This window comes from Carcharodon carcharias, chromosome 7 (assembly GCF_017639515.1).
Source record: "Carcharodon carcharias isolate sCarCar2 chromosome 7, sCarCar2.pri, whole genome shotgun sequence".
Classification (NCBI taxonomy): domain Eukaryota; kingdom Metazoa; phylum Chordata; class Chondrichthyes; order Lamniformes; family Lamnidae; genus Carcharodon; species Carcharodon carcharias.
In genome coordinates, this window is record NC_054473.1 from 28,361,036 (window position 1) to 28,380,895 (window position 19,860).

At 43.4% G+C, this 19,860-nt stretch overlaps 1 protein-coding gene across 1 annotated transcript in view; it reads right to left on the bottom strand.

The window, feature by feature from the left end:
- shisa10.1 (shisa family member 10, tandem duplicate 1) overlaps nt 1-16,571 on the bottom strand; it is an 82,188-nt gene extending 65,617 nt beyond the window's left edge. Inside the window, exon 1 of the mRNA XM_041191997.1 lies at nt 16,227-16,571. Within this exon, the coding sequence (XP_041047931.1) occupies nt 16,227-16,293 (67 nt within the window). The 5' untranslated portion in view covers nt 16,294-16,571. The remainder of the gene's footprint in view (nt 1-16,226) is intronic.
- Between the last annotated feature and the right edge of the window lie 3,289 nt (nt 16,572-19,860).

Sequence of the window (19,860 nt, forward strand, 5' to 3'; positions counted from 1 at the left end):
AATGGATATTTCCAAAAGTTAAAAAATCTTACAGGCTGGTGAATATGCCATTTCACAAGATGAACTAAGCAGGAACCTATCGATGTGTAATTTAATTGAAAGCTGAAGTTTGTTCTGCATTTCAGTTATTCAAGATATTTCGGAAGTTAGATTATGATTCTCACAATCAGTAAAAGGTTCCTACAACAGAACTCTTTAATCTCAAATAGATTTGATGACTTTATTTATCACCATTTGGAATGCTAAGCAGGCTTTAAACATCTCTGAACCTGCTCTATCCAGTCAGAAGACAAGGACATATTTCTTTTGCTGCTAGATATGTCCAAGTTTTAGTGTACATCCAGTATCCATCATTCCAGATTTCTTCACTAGGTGTAACACACAGTATTGTCTCAAATCCGTCCGTCCAAAAACCGGAGTTGTCCAAAAACCAGACATTTTAAAAACGTGACTTGCATCAATTTCAACTGAATAAAATAAAAAACAAATTTACCTGGACAATTTGGCTAGGCACTGCATTGGTGCGGCATGGCACCGGACTAATTATTCTCTTCACCACTTGCACGCCAGTTTATTCCACACTCCTAGCAACCCTGGACCTCACCCAAACTGACTTGACCCAAACTGCCCAGCGCCCAAATTGTCTGACCTGAAATCCGGAAAGATCCGAAATCCAGCATAGCCTCAGTCCCAAGAAAGCTGGTTTTGACACACCGTATCCATACTGTGTATTAGTACTGACCTGGTTAACTTTAGAATTTGTCCTAACTCAATAATTGGTTGAGTTAGAAGTTTGAGAAGTTGACTCCCTTCTAACAATTATCCTGTTTTTATTTTCTTTCCCCCCATCATCTCCTGAAGGTCATGATTCCTGCAGTGGTACAATGTCATGAGTACAAGAAGTCTCACTGCTATTAATGGGACCTTGCTGTGTGCAAATTGGCTGCTTCAGTGGCTACACTTCAAAAGTACTTCATTGGTTGTAAAGCACTTTGAGAACTGAAGAGGCTGAGAAAGGCCCTATATAAAATGGGAGACATTCTTTCATGCAGGTGAGCAACTAAGCAAAAGTTGAAGGTGAGAAATCACAGCACAGGCCAATTTTATCCTCCCAACTTTATCCTCCCCCAGATGTCCACACACTTGTAGAATGTCACTGGAACAGAGCCCCGACCTGATATTTCTGCCTTCCTAGTCTAGAGATATTGTAGCCTATTGTAACACCCCTAACACCCAGACAAGAACAGCAGACTTGGCAGAGACCAACAACCAACAGGGCTTCCTAATCTAATTGCATTTTTCACAGTCAGCGTGATCAAGCTGATTCAAATTATTGCAAACTACCAGCCCATTGCCAACATCCCTTTCTTCTCCTGAAGGACTTGAATGAGTTGTCACCCCCCCAAATCCAAGTAATATTTACAGATCACTGACTGTTTGAACAAGCTTAAGTCCCCCAAGTACCTTCAAAATGAACGCTGAAAGATTGATGCTTCTAGAACAACATACTACTTAAATTTTTAATAGATCAGACATGCAAAATCATAACTTCCCAACCACAGGATAACCACATGTGCAGGCATAGCCATGCATGTTCTGTGTCCCAACTGTTTAAAATCACACAATATTTCCAGACAGCATGTGGAATGCTTACAAGATTTAACCTGCCCAGCGAAAGTCATAATCTTATTTTGAATGCAACGTTTCAAAATTTTTTAAGCCTAGGCTTTTTGAGAGTTTCATATGAATATATCATACTAGACTTTATTTAATGCCCTTCCAATTCCTCTTTTGTTTATAATCCTTTCCCTCTTCTCTGCAACACATACCACCAACATCCCCCTCCAGTATGTTCCAGAGGACGAGTATTAAGCTGATGCAAACATGTTTATTGTTCCAATCTGTCCAAGGACAGCTAAACTTTGTGCACTCTACAGATTTCTACACTTTTGGCACATCGGTAGGGATTTCAAACCCCGTTTCTATCACAGGCCCTTCCAAATTTGTTTTTGCATTCAACTGGGTAATATTCTTAAAATTATTCCCAAAAACTGTCAGTAATTTTTTTTATTCATTCATGGATGCGGGCTTCACTGGCTGGGCCAGCATTTATTGCCCATCCCTAGCTGCCCTTGAAAGGGTGGTGGTGAGCTGCCTTCTTGAACCGCTGCAGTCCATGTGGTGTAGGTACATTCGCTGTGCTGTTAGGGAGTTCCAGGATTTTAACCCAGTGACAGTGAAGGTACGGTGATATTTTTTCACGTCAGGATGGTGAGTGATTTGGAGGAGAACTTCCAGTTGGTGGTGTTCCCATCTACATGTTACCCTTGTCTTTCTAGATGCTTGCGGTCATGGGTTTGGAAGGTGCTGTTGAAGGACCCTTGGTGAATTCCTGCAGAGCATCTTGTAGATTGTACACACTGCTGCTGCTGTGCTGGAGAGTGAACGTTTGTGGATGTGGTACCAGTCAAGCAGGATGCTTTGTCCTGGATGGTGTCAAGTCCTTGAGAATTGTGGGAACTGCACTCATCCAGACAAGTGGGGAGTATTCCATTACACTCCACACTTGCGCCTTCTAGGTAGTGGACAGGCTTTGGGGAGTCGGGTGGTGGGTTACTCGTCACAAGGTTACTAGCACCTGACCTGATCTTGTAGCCACAGAATTTATATGGCTAGTCTAATTCAGTTTCTGGTCAATGCTAACCCCCAGGACGTTGATAGTGGGGGTTTCAGCATGGTAATGTCATTGAATGTCAAGGGGCAATGGTGGGATTCTCTCTTGTTGGAGATGGTCATTGCCTGGAACTTGTGTTGTGTGAATGTTACTTGCCACTTGTCAACCCAAGCCCGGATATTGTACAGGTCTTGCTGCATTTGTACATGGGCTGCTTCAGTATCTGAGGAGCCGTGAATGGTGCTGAGCATTGTGCAATCATCAGCAAACATCCCCACTTCTAACCATATGATCGAAGGAAGGTCATTGATGAAGCAGATGGTTGGGTTGAGGGCACTGCCCTGAGGAACTCCTGCAGTGATATCCTGGAACTGAGATGACTGACCTCCAATAATCACAACTATCTTCCTTTGTGCTAGGTATGACTCCAACAAGTGGAGAGTTTCCCCAGTTTTGCTGGGGCTCCTTGATGCCACACTCAGTCAAATGCAGCCTTGATGTTAAGGGCTGTCACTCTCACTTCACATCACTCTCACTCTCACTCTGCCACCGTCTTCAGAGAAGTATTTGGTGGAGCCAGAGGGTAAAGAAATCATTAAAACTTGTCTCAGGCTGTATTAACAGACATTCTTCCATTGCCATCCTGGGTCTGGGGACAGTGGTCCTAAAATGACCTCCCTATGTCATTCTTCTGCTTTTATACTTAACTTTATTGCACCAGGTACAAAGAGAGCACAACAACCACTGCCAACTACTTGCATTCATACAGCACCTTTAACAATGTAAAACATCCTAAGGAGCTTCACAGAAATGTTAGAAAACCAAATTAGATACTGAGCCACAAAGAGATATTAGTGAAGATGGTCAAAAGCTTTATCAAAGTTGGGGATTTTAAGGAGCGTCCCAATGGTGAAAAGAGAGGTAGGAGATGCAGAGAAATTTAAGCGAGGAAATTCCAGAGCTTAGGTCCTAGGTTGCTGAAGACAAAACCACCAGTGGCGGAACAATTAAAAATCAGGATGCTTCAGAGGCCAGGATTATATGAGCACAGTGAACTCGGAGGGTTGTGGGGCTAGAGCAGATTACATGGAGTGTTTTGAAAGCAAGGAAGTGGGCGGGGTGGGGTTGGGTTTAAATTGAGACATTGCTTAACTGGGAGTCAACGTACATCGATGAGTACAGGAGTGATGGATGAATGGAACCTGGTATGAGGTAGGGCACATGCGGGGTTTTGGATGACTCAAGTTTACTAAGTGACTTTGGAAAGCAGGCCAGCAGTGCGCTGGAATAGTAGAAGTAACAAAAGCATGAATGAGGATTTCGGGCTGAGGACTGGGTCGAAGTTGAGCAGCACTACAGAGGTCAAAATAGGCAGTCTGAGTGATATTGCAGATATGTGGTTGTGGATATATGGAAGTTCATCTTGGGATCAAGTATTCAAGGTTGTGAACACTCTGGTTCTTCGCAAATGTAGTGTTCCAACCTCATGATGTAATTTTGGGCTGTGACACAGCAGGTCTACATGTGAACATACAAATCAAGAGCAGAAGTAGGCCATTTGGCCCTTCAAGCCTGCTCCACCATTCAATACGATCATGGCTGAATTGTGAAGTTGAGGCCACAGTCAGCCTACCCCCGATATCCTTTGACTCCCTTGTTAGTCAAGCAACTAATGGTCAGATGGTTCGGCACATATAATCCTTGTGCCAGCTGAACCTAACCTAACCATCTCGGCAGAGTTAACTGTCCAGAGAAATAGACGGTTATTTAAAAACAATTTGTGAGGCCCCTGATCGGCTATAAGGAGATTATAGAAATATTGTGAATTTATCAAGTCAAAAGTAACAATGCCAAAAAATATGGATAAGTTATTGCAGTGGACACACTAGCCCAATTGGAACTTATGAATGCCCTCTCACATGTATAGTATTGTCTCAGCTTTGATTGGGATTGATTTGCTTTCTTCCAATTTTCTACTCATTAATTCCACCTCCATCTCTCCTGCTCCCTTCTGCTAAGCAAACAGGTAAGGCACTGTGCATCGTCAGAAAGGACCAGAGTGCAGGCATGTTTAAACACAAATCTGCAATCTCCACCACATGCACTTCACTAATCAGAGACCCAAGATTTCCATAGCTTAAAGAGAAGGGATCTGGCACCCTATGTTCAGTTCTAACACACGTCACTAAAATACACTTTGCTTGGATATCTGAGGGCTGCCCTCATCAGCGAGGGTACCGCGTTCCTGCTATCAACAGCCTCCTTTTACTTAAGAACACATCTCATCTTTGCACAGTTTTTGTTATTTGCATTTCATCTTTCCTTTAGGTGAATAAAATATTTGTTACTATGTGTTTACTGTCATCGTTGTCTTTTAGGGTACTGCATGATGAGCCATGCACACGAGATCAAAACTCTGGGACTCTAGATTAACCATCATTTTCCATTAACTGTTGATGGACAGGGGGTGGTGGGCTCCCTCTGTGGCCATCCTACTGCAGGTGGAACAGAGCAGAGAGAACTGGTGTAAATAGAAAAATATTAAGAGCAAAATTAATCCAGGATTTCAAATACAAATGTTACATCAGATGGTACTGCAATGTATGTATTCATGTTTATGGAGTTCAAATTCAAGCTAATCAGTGGGCCAATAGACCTACCCTGCAGGAAATCCTGAAAAACATTTCACCTTGTTTAGATAAGGGTGAACTCTGCAATAATGTCATTGCACTGATCACAACTCCTTCTACAAATTATAGATTAAAATCAAGGTTCCATAAAAATTAACACTAGGTTTATTTAGTCAGTTATTTACAGCATTGCATGGGATATGAATGGTCACAGCTGGTGCTTGAGGAATGTAACACAATTGAGTCTATTAAGGGTTATTTTTCCCCCCTATCTGCTACTCCCACATGGAGTCGATACCTAGAGAATGGGAGGGAAAACTAATAGCTAGTTTGAAAAAAAAAAGGATGTAACTGAGCATCTGGCAGTAAGTGTGATGCCAGGACAAGTCTTTAATTACACACTATGCATCCCCACCCAAATTCAATTGCAGGGTGTTTGTCAGGCAGGAAGTAACTTTGAATTGACCGACTTCCTGTATTTCACAAGCTGATAAACGACAGCTCCAATTCAAAACCCATAATTGAAGAATACAGTCATATGCTAATCACAAATTTTAATTTATCTTCAAATCATTAAAACTATTTCTTCTAAAAGAAAAATCACTGAAGGACAGGGTGGGGTAAACCTCCTTTCACTAGTTATGTCAATCTCCCTTCCCTTCCCCCACCAATACTCCAAATTCTGGAATTTCCCCAATATCTTCACTTATCCTTCCCAAATGTATGGTTATAGATTGTTTCTATTTTTAAAACAATATGGGCCTGCCAGTAAATTTTGTAGAATATTTTAAAATGATAGGATAAATTCCACAAGGCTGCACACAGCTTTGAGGGGGGAGATCTGGGCATTATAGCATCCTTTTCTAACCCACATTTGCCTCTAATGAAGCTATCTGAAAGACGTGCAGACATGCTGAATTCTATTTCTAGAATAATTTGGGGGACCCACCAAACGGAGTTTTGGATTTTAAAAAAACGACATTGGCAAGAGATTTCAATTCTGGAATCTATTTTGTACTGCTACTAGTTTTTCTGTTCAATTTTAAAATAGCTATGACTTAATTAAGATATAACACCAGGAAACCCTCATCAGGGTCAGAATCAGCATGCACTCAGCTTTACCACTTTGACTGGATTTTCACAAGTAAAAGGAAGTCATCAACTGCACATTTGACAATCAAAGCAGCCACAGTTCGGTTTGGTGTTTGCAACAACCAAAAGCGATTCCACTCCATCAATAATCAGTTCATCTGCAACCAGCAAAAGATCATCACTTATGCTGGTGCAAGATTCCCAGGGTGCTACTACGACGCATTCATCCTAGCCAGTCAAGCCTTACAAGATATTCACACCTCAAGGCTGAGTTAGTGGATAGCTCCTTGGGGACAAGCGCTACTACCCTCTGAAGATGTGGCTGACGATACCTATGAAGAACCCTATCATGGACACCCAGAAAAGTTACAGCAAGGAGACACATGACCACCACAGTTGTGCTGACAGCAAGCTGTTGGGATGCTGAAGCTGTGATTCAAATGTATGGACAGATCTGGGGATGGCCTTTCATATGCAGTAGCCAGGGATTCCAGAATAATAATGTTCTGCTCTGCCTTGCATAGCATTACACAGCTGTAAGACTGGAGCTGCAAGGTGCTGAGTGTTTTGCCTCTTCAGGAGGGCACCAGCAGTGGCAAACAAAACTGCCAAGGAAGTCCAAGGCAAATTGATTCAGGCATATGTTACGGACAGTTTAATTTAAACAGCTCCTTTCTCTATCCGCCTGTAAACAGGAAAAGGTGTTTGGATTTTGATTTCCTCCTTTATAAGCAATGGTGTATTTTCCCCAACTCCTTGGTTTTGGAGTGATCCAATTTCAATTAACAACTCCACATCAAATTCTAGATAGGGTAAAATCAGAGGATTAATTTATTTTACACACACAAAATGTGGGGGGTGGTGGGGTTGGTGTCACTACGTAGCCCCCCGGTACATTCATACAATAAAAGAGGGCTCAGGAAAAGAAAGAGGTACAGGACAAAGACCTCAGAGAAGATGAGAATTATTGTTTCACATAAGTCCAGAATCTTTCAGGGTCAGCAGGTTGAAGACTGATGCTGGATAATTCAGTTTTCCAACAGAAATGACTTCCACAATGTGATGAGGGCATGTGAAGCTAAATTCATTCCAGTAGAAAGAATGTAGATGGGGGCCAGGCAATTTAAACCTGGACAGAGCTCTGGTTCTGCTACTGCTTGGTTGATGGAAGACGGCAGACTGAGCTTCGTGGCTCTACAAGACAGTGTTACAAATTCCAGTAACTTGGGGTGGATGGGGGTGTCATCTGATTCCCACGTCTCCATTTTCGCTTTGTCATAGAATGTATATTCCTTAGTCTGGGTGCTGGAGATTGGTGATGCTTCAACCATTAAAAAGTTCTAAAGGGTCCTGTGGTCCTTTGTCCTTTCAGACTGGTCATCTCTATTGGCCAGACCTTGGCCTTAAAAATGTCTTTGCACAATTCCCTTGGATTTAATCTCTGCAATCACAGATTAGCATCTCTTCAGAGATAACGAGACAGCAGTTGTTCTGAATGCCAGGAAGTTCATTTTGTTTGAGTCATAGCCAGCAATGGTTTCAGTCATTTTAAAGCCTTTGACCAGTTCTTAAGATTTTATAAATTAACCATGATGACATATATATAATTTTTATAAAAATATAGAGTGAGACCTTACCTCCAGGAAACATGCTTCAATTAAATTGAGGCACTGCAGCCAATTGGCAAACAAATTCAGAACATATTAGACCACCCTAGTTCCCAGCACAAAGCAGCCTCATGATGAAAAATTCACCACTTTTCACAGGGACCCATTGATTACCTTTAAACTTGTTCTATTCTTCACAAAGCAGAATGCCACTTGGCAGGTAAAAATGGCCAGGATGGGACAATAGAGCTTTGAATTAATGTTCTGGCATATAAAACATGAAACAGAAACGTTACACTGGGCAGGATTTAATGTTGGCCATAGGGGTCTTGGCCATTAGCTGGGAGAACCGGTGGGAGGCCCACGTCCCCTCCGGTGGTGAAGATCGTCTGGAATTAAGTGCTCATCAGTCACTTACCCGGCCACTGTTGGGCCTTCTTTGGGATTTAGGACCTCGGGGCAAAATTCCTGCTCCCTGGAGAGCTACCAGCCAAGCAGAGGCTATCTCCATTGCTCGTCAGTGCCACAGGGAGCAGTGGCTGCTGCACCCACCAGAGGCCTGGATTGTCGAGGGATCCAGACCACAGGTGAGTAAGGGAGGGATGAGGGTCACTGGTTGGGGAGGGGGTAAAAGATGTCGGAAGAAAGGCAAGGGGGAGTTCCTCTTCGGCTGGCCCCCTCTTCCCTATATAGGGTCCCTCAATCAGGCACTGAATGCCTTTGAACAAGGAACCCTTATTCCACCCCATCCCCTTGCCCCTCCGGAAACCAGCAAATTAGGATTTGCTTTTACATGCTCCCCGCGTGGTGACTCCCACACCTGCTGGTTGAATATCAGCGGTGTCGGGATGAGACCTTTGAGTGGACAATAATCACCCACTTAAGGGCCTCAATTAGCATCTAATTGAGAAGGCCATTCACGAGCCTTCCTTAAATCAGACAGAGGCAGGAAGGTGGTAGGGGTCCTCACCCAGCACCCTCCCACCCAATTAAATGCCCCCCACCCCAAACTCATCACTGTGATAGGGAGGGGGGTGTTAAACCCCCCCTTTAACAACTACTGAACTTTTATATTCCTTTTTCTGATACTCCTACATGATGCCATCCCTGTGGCTTCAGCAGTGCTAGAGGTAGGTGGATTAGATGCTCTCAGCCAACATCCACCAAGACTTCGAGGCCAAGAGGACTTGGCAAAGACTGTCAGCTGTGCAAGGTAGGGCAGCTGGTAATGTGGGACTCTGAAGGGCATGGTTGAGAAGCGGAAGTGCTTTGAGCAGAGTCTCACTTCCAAATGCTCTTTTGCCATCTTCCCTCTTGTGGCCCACCTGCACCTCCCTGCTAGCCAAGGGCTGGAGAGCACTCCAGGGAGGTGCTGAACAGCCAAGGCAAGACTTTCCTCAATCCTCAGTAAGGAGGCAGTCCAAGTTTCCAGGCCATTGGCCAGACCCAGCATGTACTCAGTTGCTTTCTGTGACTGATGCTCAATGCAGCTGGCCACTCTTTCCATGGATGTAGACATTAGCGTGAAGGGCCGAGACATCATGGCGCTAACTTTAGAGATGGAGTACTCCAATAGAGTGTCTCTGTAAATACTGATAGAACCTCACATTTTCTGCTGCTGCTGCTCCAGAATTGTCCTCTTCATTAATAGCCTCAGCATCTGTGCCTGTAAGCAGATCTTGGAGGTTTCTGTGCTTTCCAAAGGGGAATCTCCTCTGCTGTATCCTCCTCCATCACCTGCTCACTTGTTAAGTAAGTAGACTACTTGCGTGCCAAACAGCAAGTGATAGACAGAACTAAGGGATCCCACAGCCAACGGATCAGATCTAAACTCTGCAGTCCTGCCACATCCAGTCGTGAATGGTGGTGGACAATTAAACAACTCACTGGAGGTGGTGGCTCCACAAATATCCCCATCCTCAAAGATGGAGGAGCCCAGTACAGCAGTGCAAAAGATAAGGTTGAAGCATTCGCAACAATCTTCAGCCAGAAGTGTCGAGTGGATGATCCATCTCGGCCTCCTCCGGAGTCCCCAGCATCACAAATGCTAGTCTTCAGCCAATTTGATTCACTCCACGTGACATCAAGATACAGCTGAAGGCACTGAATACTGCAAAGGCCAAGGGCCCTGACAACATTCTGACAATAGTACTAAAGTCTTATGCTCCAAGACTTGCCGCACCCCTAGCCAAGCTGTTCCAGTACAGCTACAACACTGGCATCTACCCAGCTATGTGGAAAATTGCCCAGGTATGTCCTGTACATAAAAAGCAGGACAAATACAACCTGGCCAATTACTGCCCCATCAGTTGAGTAATGGAAGGGGTCATCAACAGTGCTATCAAGCAGCACTTGCTTAGCAATAACCTGCTCACCGATGCCCAGTTTGGGTTCCACCAGGGCCACTCAGCTCCTGACTTCGTTACAGCCTTGGTTCAAACATGGACAAAACAGCTGAACTCTTGAGGTGAGATAAGAGTGACTGCCCATGACATCAAGGCAGCATTTGACCAAGCATGGCATCAAAGAGCCATAGCAAAACTGGAGCCAATGGGAATCAGGGGGGAAATGCTCCACTGTTTGGAATCATACCTAGCACAAAGGAAGATGGTTGTGGTTGTTGGAGGTCAGTCATCTCCATTCCAGGACATCGCTGCAGGAGTTCCTCAGGGTAGTGTCTTCTGCCCAATCATCTTCAGCTGCTTCATCAAAGACCTTCCTTCCACCATAAGATCAGAAGTGGGGATGTTCGCTGATGATTGTACAATGGTAAACACCATTCGTGACTCCTCAGGCACTGAAGCAGTCCCATATCCAAATGCAGCAAGACCTGGATAATATCCAGGCTTGGTCTGACAAGTGGCAAGTGACATTCACGCCACATGAGTATCAGGCAATGACCATCTCCAACAAGAGATAATCCAACCATCGCCCCTTGATATTCAATGGCATTACCATCACTGAATCCCCCACTATCAACATCCTGGGGGTTACCACTGACCAGAAACTGAATTGGACTAGATATACAAATACCGTGGCTACAAGAGCAGGTCAGAGGCTAGGAGTCCTACAACAAGTAACTCGCCAAAGCCTGTCCACTATCTACAAGGCACAAGTCAGGAGTGTGATGGAATACTCACTTGCCTGGATGAGTGCAGCTCCAATAACACTGAAAAATCTGGACATCGTCCAGGACAAAGCAGTCCGCTTGATTAGCACCACATCCACAAACATTCTCTCCCTCCACCACCAACATACAATAGCAGCAAAGTGTTCCACCTACAAGATACACTGCAGGAATTCACCAAGGCTCCTTAGACAGCACCTTCCAAACCCACAACCACTACCACCTAGAAGGACAAGGGCAGCAGATGGATGGGAACACCACCACCTGGAAGTTCCCCTCCAAGCCACTCATCATCTTGACTTGGAAATGTATCACCATTCCTTCACTGTTGCTGGATCAAAATCCTGGAGCTCCATTCCTAACAGCACTGTGGGTGTAACTACACCACATGGACTGCAGCGGTTCAAGAAGGCAGCTCACCACCACTTTCTCAAGGGCAACCAGGGATGGGCAATAAATGTTGGCTCAGCCAGAGAAGCCTGCATCCTGTACATGAATAAAAAAAGTGAGAATCCAAGTAACTGTCTTGGTGGCCACTGTATATCTGCACTGATCGAGTGTGAACATGAGTCATGTGCTGATACATCCTTAAGAATGTGACCTTCGCTGAGAAGTCTCCATCCTCCTCACACATCACCTCCTGAGAAATGTTTGTAAGAACTGTTAGAGATGAGAGCCATGAATTAGAACTGACGAAGTGAGAGGGTGCTAAAGCATCACCGGGCATATTATCACTTTTCAGTGGCTCCTCACATAAAGTCAGCAGGAGTGTTGTATGACATGTGTCAGCGTGATATTTAATTCCATTATCAGATAGCAGAGAGACCGACCCCCAATCTCTCCGTCTCCAACAGTCAAGCATGTCAAGACCTTGCTTATCTCCAAGGCCTCCTCCACTGCAGTGGTTAAGGTGGCGATAGCTGGAAGGCCGCCTCAGGTTCTTTGCTTCTCCCTGGTGCTCTGTGCTCCATGGGAAGAAAGACCTACGACTGTGTGAAATGGAATGTTTAAAAGGATAGAAAATCAATATTTATGGACAAAGGAACAGGAGTAGGCCATTTAGCCCCTCGAGCCTGTTCTGCCATTCAGTGAAATCATGGCTGACCTGTGATCTAACCCTATATGCCTGTCTTTACCACTATCCCTTAATACTTTTAATTACATTTGCAGAAGAATGTTCCAAACTTCTACCATCCTTTGTTTGAAGAGATATTTCCTAATTTCATTTCTGAAAGGTCTGGCTCTAATTTTTCAACGAAGTTTGCTAATGCTAGGCTCCCCAGTCAGCAGTAATAGTTTCTTCCAATCTACCCTCTGTTCCCCTTAATAACTTGAAAACTTCAATCAAATCATCCCTTAGCCTTCTAAATTCTAGGGAATACAACCCTAGTTTGTGTAATGTCTCCTCGTAGTTTAACCCTTGGAATCCACATATCATTCTAGTAAATCTACACTGCACTCTCTCAAAGGCCAACATATCTTTCCTAAGGTGTATGGTACCCAAAACTGCTTGCAGTATTCCAGGTATGGTCTAACCAGGGCTTTGTACAGCTGACACATGACTCCTTGTATTCTAGTCCTCTAGATATAAAAGCCATCATTCCAATAGCCTTTTTGATGATTTTCTATATCTGTTCATAACAATTTAATGAGCTGTGTAATGATCTGGAGGGTTGCTGTGACGGGTATGTGTGACATTGCATGAAGATGAGAGGGAGTGTCATCAGTAGTTGTTCAAAATAGGGGTGTGAAGAGGTGGCTCAACAAAAAAGGGATGGGTACACCTGCAAGGTTTGGCGGTTTGAGGTACAAAAGAAGGGAAGGTAGAGATTGTTCAAGGTTACATGCACATCAGAACACAATTAAATGTCTCATGTCATTCACTTTCTTGCCCTCTTGCAGCACATTATTCATGGTTATGAGACAACACTCCTGCTGCTGACTCCTGAGCCAATTCTAACCTTCCTTGTTTGTTTTCTTCCTCTCACAGCATACCTCATAATGTCAAGAGATGTATCACTGAAGCATAGTGCTGCCTTGCTACATTATCTCTCAATTCCTGTAGCTTCTTGCTCTGCTCGAAGACCCCTACCATGCTTCAACTCTGAACCTTGTATAGTCCCTCTATATTGTTCAGCTGGAATAGACCACTGCCAGTTGTCATCACACCTCTTTGCTCTAATTGGTTGGGAAACTCAGAAGTCAGGTCATCAAAAAGGCTGTGTTAAAAAGTCATGGCAAATGCACTGCAACTTCTGGGTTCCTGATGCACTGTCTGACTCCTCTGCTGTGAACAGTTTGGAGTGTTAAAATTCAGCCCACCAGCTCTAGAGTCCCACTATGTTAAGTCAGAAAAATCGAGTCACTAATAGTTGATTGCCATATTTCATATTGCTCATGCCCTCCCAAAAAGACAGCAAAAATTTATTTCTGCAAGAACACCAACACGAAGTTGCCCAGCATCTTGGATTTAGGCCATTGATATGTCACCAGTAAACCAGCAATGACTCTTTCCCTCCCCCACAACTTCAGCTGATTCAATTCTTAACCTCCATGTTCACTGACCTACATTGGCCTTGTTAAACAGGGAGGGCCATTCTCATCCTTGTGTTCCAATCCCTCCAGGGCTTCAGCCATCCCTGTTACCACCTCCAGACCTACAACCATCTGAAATCTCAGCAATCCTCCAATTCTGGCCCCTTGCACATTCCCAGTTTTCTTTGCTAAATTATCATTGGCAGCTATGCCTTCAATTGTCTAGGCCCCGAGCTCTGGAATTCTATCCCTAATCCTTTCCACTTCTCGGTCCTTCTGTAGGACACTCATTAGAATCTCTCCCTATGACCAAGCTTTTAGCCATCTGTCCCGCTATCTCCTTATAGGCCTCAGTGTCAAATTGTTTTTGACAACTGCTCTCATATAATACCTTGGGACATTTTAGTATGTTAAGGGAACTATGTAAAAGCAAGATTGTTAACATGTAAGTTTAATAGAACAAAATATTTCCAAATTTTGATACATTGATTTATAGCAACCTTTCAGGATAATATCCTTTTCTTAAATTTATAGCTATTTTTTTCCTGATCAAGTTGAGGAATGCCAGTGCTGTGAAGTTGTGTGTGTTATAATGATACAAAGGCACCAATTGTTCATAAGGGATTGTGCAAACACATTGTGGGTTCATTTATTAACAAGCACATGTGAATAGATATACACAGGCAGAAAGCTTGAAGACATCAGCAGCAGGGCTATGTCTGCTGTCCCCTGCTCCATGCCGAAATGAAACTGAGGCTGGATCACATGACACTTTCCTTAAAAGTGATGGCATGCTGCTATCCCTTAAAGGCTTATTACAACAGAAGTAAAATTCAATTTCCCAACTTGCCACCCAGTGTTCACAGAACAACAACAGCCTGTATTTATACAGCACCTTTAATATATTGCAAAACATTTCAAGGTGCGTCACAGAAAGGTTATCAGGTTATCATCAGACACTGAACCACATGAAGAGATATTAGTACAGGGAACCAATAGCTTGATCAAAGAGGCATGTTTAATGAGCTCCTTAAACAGAGAGGAATAGGGAGGCAGAGAGATTTAGGCTGGGAATTGCAGAGCTGAGGGCCTAGAAAGCTGAAGCCACAGCTGCCTAAGGGGCCAGATCAGGTATAGAGTGGCAGGCTACACAGTAAAATGCTCTCTACTTTGCCAAAATAAAATGTTTTTCTCAATTTTCACACTGCAATTCTGCTAAACTTTGGGTAGTTTTAAACTGTAAACTCATACCCACTAAAGGCGTATGACTAAAGTTTATTTCATGTCTAATCTTGCAGCGAGCAGGGAAATTAAGTGGTATTATCTTATGAATACAGATTACATTTAATCTCAAGCCCCAGAGGCAAAAAGTTAATTTACCTGATCACATGCGATGCCCACCCAATTTAGCTATTGAGGTATAGGGGATTTCCTTACATTTACATTGGCTATATTGTTGTGTGCATAATCATGCCAGAATAGAACAGAAACATATTTTTGAGCACGGAGAAATAAGCAAACTCAGGCATTGACACACAAAGCAAGTATATCAAAGATTCAGAGTTGAACATGTCCATCTACCCCAGCAGCATTGGGACAAATCAAAAAATGATATCAAACATTTCTTTTAATTACACAGGAAGGAAAGCCGCATGGTAATAAAGCAGGCATTCAGGACTCCAGATGCTAACTCAACAACTTACTGAAAGTCAGGAAAGTAGACAATTCAAGTGGCATACAGAAAACAGCCAACAGATCTCACTGGTGAGTCAGCAGCACACTACATCTGTTACAGCAAAACATGGTTCACATGAGTGTGATTACATCCATCATAGGAGAAACATGCAGCTGTTTAACTTGGCTTCTGGACAAGGGCATTCCTTGCTTGCTGTCCAGGCTGGCCAAATTGTTTTATGAATATAATTTCCAAACAATTTGAGGAAATTTTACCCCTTTTATTGCAGTGAGCCATAGAAACAAATACATGTTTCTTGCAGATGTATTCGTTGCCTAGAGATTTAGAGGCAGCTGTCACTCTTCAGTACCTCGTCCAACTGGCCAATTGGTCACATTGTGCGCGCAGGAGCCTTGACATGAATATGTTGGCTATTTGACTATGTGGGCCATCGCAGCAAATTGCAATCCTGGATCAGGGGCGGGAATTCTGGCGCATTTTCCTCCTCACCAAGCAGCACAGCGGCTATCCTCAGCCTGGTTAAGATCTCGGTACAGTTGGGTTGCGAACGGGTCCCAGTACCTTCCTGATCTGTATGAATCAGCTGCACACGCTTAAATCATTGAGTTATTTTGGGCTCCAACTTTATTTTTAAAATATAATTTCTAATATGACCTGGGTTCAGAAAACCTAGGAGTGGAAGTGATAAGGTTAAAAAACGAAATTAATTAATTAAAGGCGGTTGTGAGTCAACTGGAAAGAGAAGCTAAACATCTTAACAAAGAAGCTGCATATAACTCCGCCTCTTGACAGCGGATAAATAGTTTTCAAGTCGACGTGGAACATTATAAATCATAAACGGATGTTTTAGACATTAACAACTCACCGAGAGGTAAAAATATCACTGAACAGCACAAGACGCTCGCAGTGATGAACAAGCATGTAGACGCCATTTAGTTAGATCAGCCCTTTAACTTCTCAACTCCAGCTCCTAAAAGACACACAGCTGAAGCCAGACCAGACAACACCCCCAGCCAAGTCACTCTGCCACAAGCACGAACCCTTCTGCTGTTTGCCCGCAAATAGACTACACATATATGCTGAAGGAACCACAGAACTTAATCGAGCACAGAGCTTCGGCTGATTAATTCGCTTCCAGTCATGAGAGGAACCTTTCGTCAGTCATCCCCCGGAGGTATTCTCCATAAACAGCTCCAAAACTCACACAGTGCCTCCCTCAGCTCACATATGGAAATTACAATATTATTTGCTAAGGAATTAAGATTTTAAACAAGATACCCAAACTATGCAGCATAATAAAATAGATCGTATCACATCTTGGCTCTGCAATTTATTTTTCTTTTGTTCTTGGGATGTGAGAGTCGCTGGCAGGTCCAACATTTGTTGCCCATCCGGATGTTGCAAGTGTTACCACCGTCCCAAGGTGAACGCCCCCAATTTTGGCGAGATACCCCAAATTGTTATCTTCCCGAACAGGACCCCAATTTTGTTATGCTTCCCAGTGAAGAGGGATGAACTGCCCCCTTCTTCATTCAACTCCCTCGGTTGGTCGCAACAAGGTTATTTTTTAAAAAAAACCCTTTCCTCATGGGTACCTTTTCCCAGCCCAAATGTATTTATGTTTTAGAATGAGCCAATTTAACCAGGCTTTCTTGAGTCAAAGAAAGAGTGAGTTTATTAGTTACTAAAACGTGAGAAAAAATAATAAAACACAACACACACACATTAGAAATGAGAACTAAAGGTTCAAAAGATATGTGAATCAGTCTTTGGCTTGTCTGTGAGGTGTAGACGGCGAAACACAATGGCCATTAAGTTGCGTGATCCCGGTAGAGTTGACTTTGGTAGTTGAGCAGTTGGTTTGGAGAAACTTGGTTCTGCAGGTTAGCTGAAGGAGTTGTCCTGTTTTCTTTTTGTCTGTGGTTTTGCTGACTTGCCTCCAGCCAGAGGGAGAGAGAGAATGACTTTTACCTGTAAGCTGCAGGGATGTCTGGTTGCTGGTTCTTCTGCTGTGACCTTCACAGCACATATCAGAACTAGAACACACCGGTCAGGTTTGCAGCTGGCCTTTTAGCCTCTTTTCTTGTGTTCCTGGAAGGGAAAAACAAATATGTCTTTCACCCAGAATCTGCTTTCTTTCAACTCAGGCCATTTCCACATTCTGAGATATAACTCAACAGGAGATGTTTTCTGCTGAGATGTGGTCATCAGTGTCCATTGCCTCCGCAACCACAGGAGATTAAAGTTCTGTCTGTTGCAGTGCCCCTCTGCCTTTCAAGTGACTCTGCCTGAAGTAGGCCTTGACACCTTTTTAGGTGCGACATTCCAGGGTCTCTCTGGACTAGTCGGTCAAGTGTAATCCAGATAGGATTTTCCCAGAAAGTGGTTACTTTACATTTTCAGCCAGCTTTTGCTTGTATGCCCGTTTTTTTAAAAAAAAACACATCTTCCTCAAATCATTTAATATGCCCATAAGTAATTCAGGCTATGATCCACTGTCATGACACAAGTGAGAAGGTGGTGTTGAGCTGCCTAAGCTGCTGCAGTCCATGTGGTGTGAGTATACCCACAATGCTCTTAGGAAGGGAACTCTGGGATTTTGCTCCAACAGCAGTGAAGGAACGGCAATGTAGTTCCAAGTCAGGATGGTGAGTGACTTGGAGGGGAACATGCAGATGGTGTGTTCCCATGCATCTGCTGCCCTTTTCCTTTGAGGTGGTAGAGGTTGCAGGATTGGAAGATGCTGTTGAAGGAACCCTTGGCAAGTTGCTGCATTGCATCTTGTAGATGGTACACACTGCTGCTGCTGTGCATCAGTGGTGGAGGGAGTGAATGCTTAAGGTGGTGCATGGAGTTGTGATCAAGCTGACTGCTTTGTCTTGGATGGGGTTGAGCTTCTTGAGTGTTGTTGCAGCTGCACGTATCCAGACAAGTGGGGAGTATTCCATCACACTCCTGATTTGTGCCTTGTAGATGGTGGACAGGCCTTGAAGTGTCAGGAGATGAGTTACTTGCTCCAGAATTCCCAGCCTCTGACCTGCTCTTGCAGCCATAGTATTTATTTAGCTGGTCCAGTTAAGTTTCTTGTCAATAGTAACCTCCAAGATGTTGATGGTGAGGGAATTCAGTAATAGTAATGACACTGAATATCAAGAGGTGATGGTTAGATTCCCTTTTGTTGGAGATGGTCATTGCCTGATGCTTGTTGGCATGAATGGCACATGCCACTTATCAGCCCAAGCCTGAATGTTGTCCAGGTCTTGCTGCATGTGGGCATGAACTGCTTTAGCATCTGAGGGATTCCCAATGTTACTGAACATTGTGCAATCATCAGCGAATGCTTCTGACCTGATGATGGAGGGAAGCTCATTGATGAAGCAGCTGAATATGTTTGAAGCTCTATTCTAAACACCAACAACACAACTTTCAGCACTACAAGTATAAAGATATTATGTCTTTAATGTAAAAAGCAACATGGCAGGGGGCTTCACTGGAGCCTAATCAGACAACAACAGATGGCAAGCAAAAGAATTGGGAAGGGTAACCAAAAGCTTCATCCCAGGGTTTAGTTTTACCGAGGATCTTAAAGGAGGAAAGAGATGAGGAGGAGTTTGGGGAAAGAGTTCTAGAGTTTAGGGCCTGAGCCACCTGAGGCACAGCTGTCAAGGATAGAATGAAGGAAGTGGTGGATACAAAAGAGACCAGAGTTGGAGGAACAAATACGTTTTGCAGGCTGTGCAGTAGAATGCCAATAGTATACCACTACTTAAGGAAATGAAGAGAGATAAATCAGGAAACTACATTGCCAGGCAATATAAGTGCTGGGGAAGTTATTGGAAACCATTATTAAGAACAAAATAAGCTTTCATTGAAAAGGTATGGGTTAGTTGTCAGCACTGATTTGACAAAGGCAATTCATGTCTAACTAACTTGATTCCATTTTTGATGAGTTAATGGAAAATGTTGATCAGGGAAGTATTAGAGATGTTGTATAAATTGATTTTCAGAAGGCATTGGACAAGGTGCCACACCGGAGACTTATAAAAAAGATGGAAATCCATGAAAATAAGCAGAAAATGGCAGCATGGATCCGGAATTTGGCTCAATGACAAGAAGCAAAGAGGGGGTGGTTGAACGTTTTTCAGACTGGAGAATGGTTTGCAGTGATGTTCCACAAGGGTCAGTTTTAGGTCCTTTACTCTTTTCGTTTTTTTATAAACAGTGTAGTCTCAGGCATAGGGAATAGCAGTATAAAGTTTGCATTTGGTATGAAATTTGGCAACATAATAAATAGTGATTTGGATAGTTGTAGACCTCAGAATGATGTGGACAGGGTGCTTAAATGGGAAGAAGCATGATAGATGGAGTTCAATGCAAAGGAGTTGAAGTGTTGCACTTTGAAAGACTAATATAGTCTTTGAAAGACTAATATAGAAAGATAGTATATGGAAATAGCACAATTTTTAAAAGTGTAGATGAGCAGAAAGAACTTGGTGTCA